Genomic DNA, 14992 nt, shown 5'->3' on the forward strand with positions numbered 1-14992 from the left:
AGCGTGAATGCCGCGGGGCGCAGCGCCTCCTGGGTAATGTAGTTTCCACCGCCCCACCGGGGAGGCCGCGGCCAAGGCCCAGAGAGCTGGCTGGAGAAATCTGGGTCAACAACTGTCCCAGACTCTCCAACAGAGGAGTGTAGCTGGGCCTGGATTTCAGTTTCCCCGAGCATCTGGTGCCACAGGCGTTCCTCCTCGTGAAGGACTGAAAGCGACTCTCACAGTAAAGCGGTTTCCTCGGAATGAACCAATGGTACATTACCAGACTTCCCTTGCCAAGGGGATGCCCGATATCAAAGACAGCGATGGTGAAGCAACGCCTGTTGTGTGAGGAGAAATGGCTTAGTTCTGAACGTAGGTGGGGAGGTAGTCAGGGATCCCAGGTGTTCACCTTCCTGCCTCACCCCACACATCTGTGTGTGTCTCCCCACCCACCCCCCTTTGTAATGTTTTTAAAATTTTATTTATTGAGAGAGAGAGAGCATAAGCAGGGGAGGGGCAGAGGGGGGGGGCGGGGACAGAGCATCCGAAGCGGGCTCTGTGCTGACAAGCTGACAGCATGAGCTTGATGTGGGGCTGGAACTCACCAACCAGGAGACCATGACCTAAGCTGAAGCCGGATGCCTAACCTACTGAGCCACCCAGGTGCCCACCCTTTCCCTTTTTAAGGGCCCAACATTGGTGTTCAAGTAGGACAATAGGCTTCAAACCCATAAGCCAACACTCCTCTCACTCCCAGATTTCTCCCCTCATCCCTTTCTATTCCGTGTTCCCACTGCCCTTTCATTTCCACAGACAAAGCAAACTCCCTGCGGGTAGGAAGGATGCTGAACTATTACTGACACCAGGCAGCACTGGTAAAAGAAACACCACCAGTTTAGTATGTGGACTCCCGGCACCTCCCTCACCGCTGGTTCCATTTCTTTGGAGCCAGTCTTCATTTCCCCAATTCTTCTCCTGTCCCTATCATCTGTGGGCTGAGCAGTGACTAAATCCATCACTGCCTTGGAATCACTCGTGAGAACAAAAGATGATGAAGCATTCGCTCCTTCCTGTGACTTTCTGGAAGTAGGTGTTAAGTGCTAGGTGATTCTGGAAAGGAATTTAGAGTCAATATCAGAGTTGAGAACAGGAAATGATAGAGACTCAAGTGGCACTAGTTATTAAATCAGGCCACAATGTGGCATGTGACTCTAGACTATCATTTAGGGAAATATACATAAGTGGTAAACTATAAAGATATCAATAACATGATAATCAAAATGTCAGATCAACTCTAGGGAGCCTCAGGGTCATGTAAAGGGAGCAAGGGACAAGGAATGCCTAAGAAACATTATATATTCTGTTTTACATTGGGTGATAGTTTTATAGGTGTGGTCTTTATGAAAGAAAAGACACGGGGCTCCTGGGTGACTCAGTCCATGAAGCATCCAACTCTTGGTCTTGGCTCAGGTCATGATCTCATGGTTTGTGAGATCAAACCCCACGTTGGGCTCTGTGCTAACAGCATGGAGCCTGCTTGGGATTCTCCCTCTTTCTCTGCCCCTCCGTGGCTCTCTCTCACACACAAACTCTCTCTGTCTCAAAAATAAATAAATAAACTTAAAAAAGAAAGCATGAAGGGCACCTGGGTGGCTCAGTCTGTTGAGGGTTGACTGTCCAACTCTTGATTTTGGCTCAGGTGATGATCCCAAGGTCATGGGATCGAGCCCCACATCAAGCTCCCACTCAACATGGAGTGTGCTTAAGATTGTCTCCCCCTCTGCCCCTCTCCCTGCTCCCTAAAAAAAGAAAAGAAAAGAAAAAGCACAATTTGTACATCTCTTATTAACACTCAACTGAATGTATAGCAGTTTTTAAAGTAAAGAAAGAGAAAAGGCTATGTAGATAGTTTAATTTTGTCACAGGAATAAACAAATGGATGATCTCAACAGCCTGAAACAGCCACACAAGGATGTGGAATTTGATCGCTGGATCAGTGAGGACAGAACAGGCAATTTAATCATTTAGTTTAGGTAAAATGATGATCTACTGTCTCCAAACGTAACTGGGATTAGTTCTAATTAGCTGTGGTAAGACATACAGACACAGAAATTATTTTCAGAAAGGAAGAAGCCATCACTCCAATCCTTAGAAACAAGAGGCATGCCATGCAATGCAGAGCCACATGGAGAAGCACCAGGGTGGATCAGGAGGCGGAGAAGGAGAGGTGAAAGATGGCCCAGAGTCTTTACTGGGGTTCTCATGGGAAAGACAAGCCAGGCAGGGTAGGTACACTGAGCAAAGCTTGGATTGGATACTTTGAATAACTTTAGCGGACTCTGGGATATAGTCAGTAGGACTCAACAGCTGCTACTCCTTCTGGATGAAATCTACAGTCCCATTCCTGAAAGCTGTCAATGTTTTGTTTACTTTGAAAAGGAGAAAGAGGTCTCCGTTCCCCTCAAGGAGAGCAGTACAGCAGAGAACATAGGCTACATGTCCCGGTCGACCTCAGGTAGGCTGGGCAGGACTTTGGGGTGGGACCGAATCCAAATCTGTTTACCTGATGCGCAGCAAAGCCAATCACTGGGACATAAGATATGCAGGAGGGAAATGGGAACTATACTCTTGAACTTTTATCTTTTTAAAATGTTTTTTAAATATTTATTTATTGTTGAGAGAGACAGAGAGAGAGGGAGACACAGAATCCAAGCAGGCTCCAGGTTCTGAGCTGTCAGTGCAGAGCCCAACATGGGTCTCGAGTTCAAAAACCATGAGATCATGACCTGAGCTCAAGTGGGATGCTTAACTGACTGAGCCACCAGGTGCCTCCTCTTGAACTTTTCTCTATAACTCTGCCCACTTCCTTGTCTTCCTCAGAACGCTATCCACGTTTCTACCTGAATCTGTGTCTCCTGAATTGCAATTCTAATTGCCAAATAAGACTCTGTTGTTTTTCATTGTCAGTGACTTCTTTCTTGGTCAACAAGTTATATTCCAAATTTTTCCTCTTCTAGCCTAAAAAATATATGCTCTGATCCTATTTATCATATTTAAGCTAAAAATCACAAATATCTATTTGATACATTAATACATTTGAGTTGTGAAAATTAGTTAATGGGAAACCTCACTAAAAGGAGTCAAGAGGTTTCCACAGGGGGAGCTCTCGCTCTCTCTCTCACTTGTAGTCAATTGCAGACCTGAAAGGAAGAGATGGACTTGACCTTACCTGGACTAGACCTTGCATGTTGATACTCTACTACTCCAACTAAAGGTAGAGATACTTTTCTCATCCCCTCAGGCAACAGCTCAGCCAATAAAGGTACCACACTATTAACCCCAGTTTACCCCAATGGACTTGTAGTTCATAACAGCCTTCCCAACTTTCCTCTTTTCGCCCTGTGAAATTGTGTCTCTCCTTTGTTCCCCAGCCTCACCTACAGTTTTACCGCAGCTTATCTGTCCTGGATTGGAATTCTCTTTTCCCAAATCAACCCATCTTTTGCTGGTAAAATAACTGGCAGCTTCTATTTTTAAAGCTAACAGAATTACAAATGAATTTTCTTCCCATTTAGAAATATAAGGGATTTAGAACATTAAGCAAATAGCCTTCTCTCAGTATCTGGAGGAATGCATGGGAATTCCATCATTTTAACTCCACAGGGGGATATGTTCACATTTTGCATAGATAATGAACATTTGTTTTATTTTGTTTTTATTTTTTTTAACGTTTTATTTTTATTTTTGAGACAGGGAGAGACAGAGCATGAACAGGGGAGGGTCAGAGAGAGGGAGACACAGAATCTGAAACAGGCTCCAGGCTCTGAGCCATCAGCACAGAGCCCGACGCGGCGCTCGAACTCATGGACCGCGAGGTCATGACCTGAGCCCAAGTCGACCGCTTAACCAACTGAGCCACCCAGGCGCCCCTGAACGTTTGTTTTAATCAAAAGATGCACATCTCTCTCGATCCTCGTTCCTTCTCTCATTGCAGACCTTTCATCTGAGATCAAGCTTTTTTGGACTTGAATATTTTGTTTAGAAATTTATTGCCTGTGGGTTTGTTTTCCATTACATGAATCACTTTGGGCCTCAAATATTCTTATGTCACACTCACTTAAACGACATTTTTTACTGTGTATCCAAATTTAACATTTATTTATTATTGAGACACAGAGAGACACAGAATGTGAGCAAGGGAGGGGCACAGAGAGGGGGAGACACAGAATCCGAAGCAGGCTCCAGGCTCCGAACTGTCAGCACAGAGCCCGAAGCAGGGCTCGAACTCACAAACCGTGAGATCATGACCTGAGCTGAAGTCTGACGGACGCTTAACCGACTGAGCCACCCAGGTGCCCCTATACAAATTTAGTTCTGTGGCTAATTCCTACGCACAGAAGCTGTTCTTCTTGCCCTCCTAACTGCCAATGACATTTGCTAAATCGCCTTTCTCTCAGACATTTGTAAGATACCAAAATGGAATTGAATACATCTCTGTATACAGAGTAAGAAATATCTTGTAAAAAAAAAAAAAAAAAAAAAAAAAAGTATTAGACCTGTGTTCGACACAATCACTGATTATACAGGCAGGAGGAATGATTTCTGAGGCAACCAGAGACACAAATATTGCCCGAGTGGTTCAGCGGCGCCCAATATCCCTCTGCCTGTTGCACATCCTGGCCCTGTCTGGAGTCTTTCCTTCTCTTGTTTCTGACCCAAAATGCTGGGTCTCACAAAACTAACTCTAGAACTGCAGGCTACAAGTGTTAGCTTCCAGCTCTAAAAATATGAGTGACATTAGCATACAAGGTGTCCATCTGAGTTTTGGGTGAGCATTCTATGCCTAAAGAGACTATCTCCAAACATGTGCGGCAGACTACACTGATGGGAAATATGGTAACGGCTCCTTTAAGGGAAAGCGAAGCTCTGACCAGGCCTCAAGATGACGCAATTTCTAGGCGCCACCAGCTCTATGGAGGCCTCTGCTTTGGAGGTGGCGCGGATGCTCCTTTCCAGTGTAGCTGCTGCCGAAACTGAAACTACGTTACCCAGGAGCCTCCGTGGTGCCGGGCCAATGAATGCCTGCGAAAGTGGCGTTTCCGTTGGTGCGGGAGACGTCAGGGTGGGACTTCCGTTCCCTTCCAGAGCGGACATTTTGTTTGCTTTTGGATTAACCCACCAGGTTGGTCCATCTCGCAGAGAGGTGACACGAGAGGGAAAACACTGGAGGAGGCGTTGTCTCCCCTGAGCTGAGGCGGGCCTGAGGGTCGCGTCCTCGCACCCGCCGATCGTTAATGACCCTCTCCTCTCCCTGCGCCTTCTCGGGTCCGCAGGTTCGGGTGGAGGCGGCCCCACTGACGGACGAGGCGCAGGTGGGTGCTGCGCTCTCGGGCCCTCCCGCGACTTCCCTTTCTGAACCCGAGCTCGAATGAGGGCTGCTTCAGGTCCCTGCAGGTTAGGCCCCTGTGTCCAGACAGCAGGGGCCGTTGGGTCCCGTTTCTGACAGCCGGTGTGTGGGGTGTGGAAGGACGATGCAGGGAGGGCCCAGCATGTGCGAAGGCTCGGAGGAACGACAGCCGGAGGCTGCGGGATACCTGGGGCCGTTGGTTTGTGAAAGGGTCTGGGAGTGTGAGGAGTTACACTTGCAGCGACATTCAGAGGGGCTGTGCCTTCATTCTGAGCGCCCCGGGAGCCATGGAAGGTTCTAACGGGAGGGACGCGATCTGAAGGTTTTCAAAGTATTTCATAGACTGATTATGGAACAAACTTGGGGTGGAGGTCAGGAGATGATGAGGACAGTGAAGCACAGACAGACAGACCTCGTCCGAGTTTACACAGCTGTTAGGTGGCCCTAAAGACTGAGGCACAGAGGGTGGACAGTCAGCCCCAGGTCTTTGTGTTGGGGCAGGAGTAGGGGGGAGCCTTGAGCTTTTGGGGCTCCTTCGTGGTTTCTTGTCTCTCACAGCCTCCTCTTCCCACAGGTTCCCACGAACTCAGAAGTAATTATGGACCCTGTGCAGGTGAGGGAAGGGTGTCTGTGCTCTCGATCCCACCCCATCCACATGGTCTCCAGGATTGTGGTGTCCTACGACACTTTGCTTACACTGCCCCAGCTCATGAGTCTGAGGACCCTAGAGAAATCCTCAGCCCAGAGTTATAGGTCCAGGCCAGGGGTTATATGGGAGGGTTCCTATATTGAGTGACTGTTAGAACATTGTTCCAGGTACCGGAAACCAACAGGGAGGAGAGACTGAGATGAAAGGTTTCAAGAAACTGCAGGTCTCCACCACGTGCGGTAGGAATCAGGAGCAGGTGGGCAGGAGTCCGGTCTGAGATGGCCCGCTGACAGGCTGGGCCTCCGTTCTGAAGGTTGTGTAGCCGTGGGGTAGGAGCAGAGGAGGGAGGTGATCTGATCCAGGTTTTAGCAGGCCCCCTCTGGATGCCAGGTGGAGAACAGACTGTGGTGAAGGTACAGGGAGCTGTGGTAGCCACGAGGAGACCAGGGAGGAGGGCGCTTCAGCATTTTAGGTGAGTGGTAGTAATGGATGGGCCACAGGGGAGCTGTGTAGATGGGAGAAGTATTGGATCAGATTTTTTGAAGTGAGAGAGAGAACCCTGAGGCTTTAGGTCTTATCACCTGGAAGGGTAGATGTTCTATCAGCCAAGATGGGCATGTCAGTGATAGACGTAACTCAGATCAGATTTCAGGATTTTATTTGTGGCCTGGTGATGAGTCTTAACGTGTGCCAGAGAACACTGAGTGGAGGTGTCAGGTGAGCTGCTGAAGACAGGACTGGACTTCGGTGGAGGGCGTTAGGATGGAGACATCTAAGGAATAGAAGCGGGTGTGTAGGTGGGCTTGAGAGGAGGAATATGCACAACAGTGTGGTTAGCGAGCCAGGAAAATAATGGTGGAGGCCAGTGTCTGGGTGGGGGGCCACAGTTGTGAGAGACCCTATGAATGGTGTGCATGTGGAAAGGAGTGTGAACCTCTGGCTCCTGGGCCCTGGTACTGGGGACTTAGAGGACAAAGGTGAGTCCAGCTTTGGTTGTCCGGTAGCATGATGGTAGCAGCCGCAGGAGAACTAGCTGGCGGGAGGTGGGGGAGGGGACTGCAGCTCCACAGACCAGGCCCAGAGCTTCAGTGGTGCCTCTCTGACCACCTGCCTGTTGCTGCCCTGGTTGGACACAGTAATCAAAGGGACTTTAGGAGAGAGCAGGCACCTTTGGCACCCAGTCCCCGTTACTTCCTCTGAGTTGAGGAATTAGGTAGGAAGGAACTTGGCGGGGAGATCTGTGGGGGCCTAGATGCGTGTCCTCGGGAGAGAGGCTGCTCATGGACTTGGCTCTCGCCATTGTGGCAGGGGCAGGTGAACTTTGAGGACGTGGCCGTGTACTTCTCCCGGGAGGAGTGGGGGCTCCTTGATGAGGCTCAGAGGCTCCTGTACCGCGATGTGATGCTGGAGAACTTGGCACTTACGGCCTCGCTGGGTAAGGCCCCCCACACCCACCCCAGTGTTCTGGACTGGGCTCTGCCGCTCCCCTGTTCCCCAAGGGCGTCTAGCTCTTCCTGTATCAGAGATTGTCCTCTCTCTGACTGAGTACCCCTCTCCAGATCCAAGCACCCCTGTGTTCCAGTTTCTACCTGCTTCCTCTAGCTGATGTTTCCAGTAGCCTGCCTGGGCCAGGAACTGCAGGGACCAGTGTGGTCACTACTAGCCGAGCCCATTGAGCTATTCTTAGTAAGACCCAACTTTGAGGTTATTTTTATAATATTTAGTTTTCTTCTCTGAGTGGTGGGTTACCCAGACCAGTGCTGGCCATTTACCTGTCTCATCTTCTTCTTAGGATATGAGTCTTCCATGTCCCTCGGGGTTGCCTCACTGGAGCTGGGCGGCAAGCCCTGGGTATCTGACTGGGCAGACGTTACTCCAGCCAGGACCAGAGAGGCTCAGGGTGGGTGTGGCCCTGGGGAGTGGGAGCGGGGAAGGATGTGGTGTCAGGGCTGGGTTCTGGTCACTCCCTACCCTCTCTTCCCACGTTTGTTTCTTTCTGTCTTTGGTTTCCCACGTACACACTTGTCTTATGCTCTGAACTTTGACCTCTGTCTGTTCGCCACCTCTGTCTCCATATCTCACCTGTTCCTCTGCACTGCTCCCCAACGTTGGCCTATACTTAGTGGTTATGAGATGTGCACATACGCCAAATAGTCCTTAAACATCAGGTGTTCAGTGGTAGCTATTCAGTAGACATACCTTCTACACAGCTCTCACTGTCCCCAGCAGCCAAAGCCTCACTGAAACCCTGAAATGCTCTTCCTGGCTTGTACCCTACATTTGTGTTCTGTCCCAGCCAAGGCCTCTTCCATCCTATGATCTTTAGATGCTAACTACTGGTTAGCAGCTCTTTATTCGTCTGGAGCTTGGGCCTCTTGTTCTGACAGCAGTCCTATGACCTTGATCTTATTTCTGTTAGACACACATTTGTACTGAGGCTGCCCTTCCCATCAGTGTCCGTTTGCACTTCACCAGCATTTGTCTGCTTTCAGGTTCTTGGCATGGAACGGAGGACGAGGAGACAGCTTTTGAGCAGAACATTTCTGTGGGTGTGTCACAGGTCAGGACTCCCAAGGCAGGCCCTTCTACCCAGAAGGCCCACCCCTGTGAGACTTGTGGCCCACTCTTGAAAGACATTTTGCACTTGGCTGAGCCCCAGGGAACACACCCTGGGCAGAAATCATACACATGTGGGGCATGTGGGAAACAGTTCTGGTTCAGTGCAAACCTTCAGCACCAGAAGCAGCACAGTGGAGGGGAACCCTTCAGAGGGAACGAGGGCGGCACCTTGCTTGTGAACAGCTGCCCTGTCGAACCATTGGAGATGCCTTTTATGACCGGGAAGGGTTATAAGGACTTCCCAACTAGCTCAAGCATTTTCCAGCACCGTGCCCCTCATAGCAATTGGAAGCCAAACGGTAACGCCAAATGTGTGGAGGCCTTTCACAGTGGACAAAGGCATTATGAGTGCAGCGAATGTGGGAAGGTCTTCAGCCGCAAAGACTCACTTGTCCAGCATCAGAGAGTCCACACTGGAGAAAGGCCTTATGAGTGCAGCGAATGTGGGAAAACCTTCAGCCGCAAACCCATACTTGCTCAGCACCAGAGAATCCACACTGGAGAAATGCCATATGAGTGTGGCATATGTGGGAAAGTTTTCAATCATAGCTCCAACCTTATTGTACACCAGAGAGTCCACACTGGAGCAAGGCCTTACAAGTGCAGCGAGTGTGGGAAAGCCTACAGCCACAAATCCACACTTGTTCAGCATGAGAGCATACACACTGGAGAAAGGCCTTACGAGTGCAGCGAATGTGGGAAATACTTTGGTCACAAATACAGACTCATTAAACACTGGAGCGTCCATACTGGGGCAAGGCCCTATGAGTGCATTGCCTGCGGGAAGTTCTTTAGCCAGAGCTCTGACCTCATTGCGCACCAGAGAGTTCACAATGGTGAAAAGCCCTATGTGTGCAGCGACTGTGGAAAAGCCTTTAGCCACAAACATGTACTTGTTCAGCATCATAGAATTCACACTGGAGAAAGGCCATATAAGTGCAGTGAGTGCGGGAAGGCCTTCAGGCAAAGAGCTTCCCTCATCCGACATTGGAAAGTTCACACTGGAGAAAGGCCTTAGTATAGTAGGGAGTATACCGTTTCCTTGTGCAACATAGCAACTGACACTAAAGAGAAGCTCTGAGATTAGCCTTCCGTGAGCAGCCATCAGCTGGAAGTTGAACCTCATACGTTTAAACATCCACCCTGGGGAGGTTGAGTCAGAAGCTTTCTGCTGCAGTGTTGTACTTTATAACATGCCCAGGACCTTTGCCAGAATTCTGTGGCCACCAGTGTCTGAAGAAAAACCAGCCATGTATGGAAGGGCAGAGTCCCACATTGCACAAGTCACCCCGACGTGCTCTAATAGGCAGATCTCTGCTGCTCCTCCCTTTCCTAGGGGGAATCGTCAGTAGTAGAGCCCATTAAAAATCCTCACTCCTTCCTGCCTTTGCCTCCATCAGCTGGTTTAAGCAAGGACATGACTCAGTTTTGGTCATAAGCTTGCAAGCTTTGTTCTGCTGGCTGTTTGCAGAGAGGGTTTCCATTTTTCATGGACTTTGTTAGTCCCATTTTGCACTTAACGATGAATTTATCCAGTCTCCAAGTCACCTACTTTGGGAATTGCCTGCCTCACACTGTTCTATTTTTGCAAGCAATACCTTAGTTTTCCAACTACCTTTAGTCTTGGGGACTCTGTTCACTCTGTGGGTTGTACTGAGAACAGGATTGGGCTCTGCCGGCATGAAGGGAGGAACAGGTTTTGTGAGAACTCCAAATGTTGCATCTCAGTGGTGGTAGCAGAATGGCAAAGAACAGCTGTCGTTTTAGTTTTAGTCTAACTTGCATCACTGCTCGAGGCTGTCTATGAAAGAATACTGATCTTGGTGGGTCTAATATTTTGGCCTGTATTCCAAGATAATTTGTGTGATCAAGGTCACCCCGAGTAGTGGGCAGTTGTTGTGACAGTCTCTGGTGTTCTGGGAGCAGTTTGAATTGATTCCCTTGTTCCAGAGGGATGTTTCATGTTCCCATATTTTCTTGAGGAGAACTTGGCCCCTTGAGACCTGCGAATGGCCCTGAAATCTATTAGTAGGAAGATGTCCCTGTCCCCTAAAAAGACTAGGTAGGAATCCTGATTGGTACGGGGACACTGATTAATAGGGAATTGGAAGCAAACTGTAGGGAATGTGACTCTTGTAAAGGTATATCCACATGTTTCCATCACTGTGGCTTTGGTATGAGGGCTATGGAAATTCTTAGGATTCCTGTATTTGTGTCTCTTACAGCTACTGTCACTGTTAGCAACCTACATTTTCTGCAATAAACTGTACTTATTTATAGTATACAATTCGGTTAGTTTTGATAACATGTTTGCACCTGTGAAAGCAAAGTTTTCTGATTTGCCCTCCAATCCCTCTCCTCCTTACCCATTCCTAGGCAAAGACCCATCTTGCTTTCTGTTAATGCAGATTTTATTTCCTAGGATATTATATGGAAAAATACACGTCTACAGGTAACACTTTAATCTGTGCTCTTGTGTATATGGCTTTATTTAACTCTGCATAATTATTTTTGTCGTTCATTAGTCTTTTTCTAGAAGTAATTTTTTTCTTTTTCAGGAAATGACTTATTCTATAGGTAACACAGACTAATCCTGGTATAAGTAGAAGGGGGCCCCTTGACAGAATACAAGGAGGTAGGGATTTCAGAGTCTCTTGTATGTTGGTTACCACAATCATAGTTTTTTTTTTTCTTTACATTTTTAGTCTTTTAATGATTAATTACACTGACTAATTTTCAAAAGCTGAACCCACTTTACATTTCTACAGTGAGCCCCATTGGGTCACAATGTATTCTTTTTATGTATCGTTGCATTTATTTGTTGTGTTTCTCTCTGTAAGGATTTTTGCATCTATGCTCATGAGGGATGTTAGTCTCTAATTTTCCCTAATGCCTGGGTTTAGTTGGTATCACCATAATGCTGCCTTTACACATTAAGTTGGTTAAGTATTCCCTGATTTTTAATTTTCTGGAACAGTTTTTAAAGAACTGGTATTGTTTCTTTCTTTTGTAGAATTCACCAGAGAATTAACTGGGCCTGGAGTTTATGGGAAGATTTACAACTACAAATTTAATTTTCATAGTGGATATAGATCTATAGAAGTTACCTTTTTGCCCCTAGAGTGAGCATTAGTGATTTGTGTCATTAGGAATTCAGTTTATTCAAGTAGTCAAACCTTTCAAACTATTCTTTTAGTACCTATAGAATCTTAAGTGATGCCACCTGTCTTACTCCTATGTTAACCTTAAAAATAAAACTTCTAGTTATTTTACCAGCAGAAAATGGGTTTATTTAGGAATAGCTCAGAATTGCAATCCAGGACGAGCAAGTTGCAGCAAAACCATGGGCAAGTCTAGAGAACAGAGATGAGAAATGTTTTTTTTTTTATTGAGGAAGGGGAAGTTGGGAAGAGCTTTTATACACTGAAAGACCATTGGAGTAAACTGCAAGTTGTAAGTATAGTGGCTTCTCACTGGCTGAGCTGTTGCCATCTCTCATTGGCTGGGTTGTTGCCAGGGGAGGAAGAGATCTTCCGCTTGCTGAGATCACGAGGTCACGTGGGCTCAAGCTTAGTAGATTTTGCCAATATCAGTTGAGGATCTTGCCCATAAAGAGGATGGTAGCTGATACAATAGGAACAAAACGATTAGCTCTCCATAGTCTGCTATAGTGCTGTCGGAGACAACGAATAAAAGATGTCACATGGTCTCTTAATTTCCCTGGTTGGCTCTTGTGATTATTGCTGTAAAATTCTAGAATGATTCACCCCTTTTTGGGAGAAAGTCTGGCATGATTCTTCTCTAAGAAATCTCAACCCAATAAATGAATAGGGGCAGAGTAAGGAGAAAAAGAGTGAGTATCTCAAAGGGCCTAGACAAAAGGGAATAGGTTCAGACCCAGGGACCAATTGGAGTTTACTAGAGATGCCTACTGCTTGAGCCGCTCTAGTATTCTGATGTAAGGACTGCTTTGTAACAGTGGGTCCAAGCACTGCAAATCTAGCTCGTGTCATTGGCAGAGCTTCATTTCCAACTTGGAGAGGGGGTTCTCCAAGCTGATTGAGAGGGACAGTTGGGAAGAGCCCCTGTGGTTTCTCAGACCCCCATCACTGAGAATTAGGAAGATATTGGAAAGGCTGACTGAGGGCTGAATGCACCTGGGGTACTTGAATTTGTAGCAATCTTTATTTATTTTTTTTTTTTGAAGCACAACTAAGAGTTCATGGCACCCACCCACCCCCGATTATCAGCAGTGCTTAGAAGTGTCCAAATTCCCCTCTCTCCCTCCAGGATCAAAGCTCTCAGACACCAGGGACTGGATCTGGATCAAAGCACTACCTTTGCTTACCTGTACCATGACCCCAAGATCTGACCCTTCTCTCTCTCATGAACTCTGGATATGTTCAGAGCAGCAGAATTGTTTCATCGTGCCCCTGTGTCTTCATGTATATTTACCACACTTAACGATGAGCCCTTCCCCAGGCAATGTAGGACCCAGAGCTCTGTCCACATCCTCCCACTCTCCAGAACACAGTGCTTGATGGGGAGAAAGGACGGGGGTCTTTTTTTTTTTTTTTTTTTAAGATTTTGCCTTTTTAAAAAATATTTTCTAATGTTTTACTTTATTTTTGAGGGAGAGCATGAATGGGGGAGGGGCAGAGAGGGAGACAGAATCTAAAGCAGGCTCCAGGCTCTGAGCTGTCAGCACAGAGCTAGACTCGGGCCTGAACCCACAAACCACCAGATCATGAGTTGAGCTGAAATCAAGAGTCGGATGCTTAACTGAGCCCCCCCAGGCTCCCCAGGAGGACTTTCGAAGCACCCCAATGATAGCATCTTGAGAATAAATGTATGGTGGTACCTGGGAAGCCCACGCTTAGCTGTGGCCACGCATAGTGGTTTGCCTGTGAGAGTTCCAGGAGCTTTACAACGCTTCACAAAAAATTTATGAAATTAAGCAATGAGATTTCTCCGTGTTTGTTTTTTGAGTTTATCGGGAACCTTGCTCAGCTATGTGTTTCATTGTGGTGGTTGTAGCTGTGATTTGGCAGCTGGAAAACTGAGGTTGACTTAGAAGCCCCCGTGTACTCAGGAGTAAAGCACCTGAGAAACACCAGGAGGAGGAAAGAATCCGGACTTGCCTGCAGGCCGGAACTACAGGGTTCTCCCCAAGACTCTGGGGGAAATGCAAATCACCCAAACCATAGCTAAGCGTCCACCAAAATGGCCCCCTCCCCAAATCACTCTAGGTCCACTATCCCTGAAGCCAACTCAGGCACGCCGACCCCTCCAGCAGAGTCTGTAACCACCCCCCCGCCCCTCACTCTACCCCTGCCCCCTGCCAGCTTCGCACTGACTCCTGGGCCTTCTTGGTGGCATTTCCAAGTTAGGTTTTCTGCCACCTGCACTTGGGCTGATTTGCTCCCATCATGTATCCTCCCGTGTTTACATTCAGGATTCAAACCTGGGTGAGTCTCCACGTTGTGCCAAGGTGTGCATCCAGCTCCCCGTTCTGACCAGCAGCAAAGCATCATCAAACCTGCGAGGATGGGACCAGGATGGGGGGGACGGGGGACTCTCTCCAAGCCAGGTGGAAATCACCTTGTCACCCTCAGCCCATGGGGATTGTGTGATTGTGCGTGTGTATCTGCATACCAGGCTTTTGGGTGTCCCTGTGCCGTGGCTGTCTCACAAGTCTCCCCAGAGTATTTGTGCATTCGTGTCCTCATATCTGCGAGGGCGCGTTGGCACCGCCCTCTGGGGCACAAGCCCCTGGTGCAAGCTCCACAAGCCGGCTGTGTGTCCCTTGTCTATTGCACCTGTTTTCTGCCAGGGCACGGTATAATGCGTGTGTGTGGCTTGTTGAAGGGCACCAGCACGCCTCGCTGGTCATACAGGGTCCCTGGGATGTATGTAGGGGCTTCCAGGTTCTGCTGAGGGGTGTCCTAATCTCACACGTGTCACACTCCATGTATCTCCAGGAGTGTCACATTGCACAACTGTCCACCTGGCATAGACCTGAAATACCCATCTCACAAATACCTACTTTACAAGAAATACAGAGGAAGGTGTGTAGGAGTAAAAGCAAATTAAGAAGAAACCCTGGGCGCCTGGGTGGCTCAGTAGGTTGAGTGTGGGACTTCCGCTCAGGTCATGGTATAAGTGCACGGGTTCGAGCCCCTCATCAGGTTCTGTGCTGACAGCTCAGAGTCTGGAGCCTGCTTCCGATGCTGTCTCCCCCTCTCTCTGTGCCTCCCCTGCTTGTGCACCTCTCCCTCCCTCTCTCAAAAGTAAATAAATAAATATTAAAATTTAGAAAAAAAAAAAAAGAAACC

At 48.0% G+C, this 14992-nt stretch overlaps 1 protein-coding gene across 11 annotated transcripts; it reads left to right on the top strand.

The window, feature by feature from the left end:
* The first annotated feature begins 52 nt into the window (after positions 1 to 52).
* ZNF772 (zinc finger protein 772) lies at positions 53 to 12372 on the top strand. 11 transcript variants are annotated; one of them, XM_045046784.1, is made up of 6 exons: positions 53 to 253; positions 2422 to 2497; positions 5964 to 6002; positions 7347 to 7473; positions 7831 to 7938; positions 8531 to 12372. In XM_045046784.1, exons 3-6 carry the CDS (start codon positions 5988 to 5990, stop codon positions 9673 to 9675), a joined length of 1395 nt encoding a protein of 464 aa, XP_044902719.1. In that variant the 5' UTR covers positions 53 to 253; positions 2422 to 2497; positions 5964 to 5987; the 3' UTR covers positions 9676 to 12372. The 11 variants fall into 11 exon arrangements, 9 of the variants coding, with proteins under 9 accessions (XP_044902719.1, XP_044902720.1, XP_044902715.1 ...); XM_045046785.1 differs by having other exon boundaries at positions 7353 to 7473; XR_006590650.1 differs by lacking the exons at positions 53 to 253; positions 2422 to 2497 and adding an exon at positions 4910 to 5164 and having other exon boundaries at positions 8531 to 11292; positions 11671 to 12372.
* The last annotated feature ends 2620 nt before the right edge of the window (positions 12373 to 14992 follow it).

This window comes from Felis catus, chromosome E2 (genome assembly GCF_018350175.1).
Source record: "Felis catus isolate Fca126 chromosome E2, F.catus_Fca126_mat1.0, whole genome shotgun sequence".
Lineage (NCBI taxonomy): Eukaryota > Metazoa > Chordata > Mammalia > Carnivora > Felidae > Felis > Felis catus.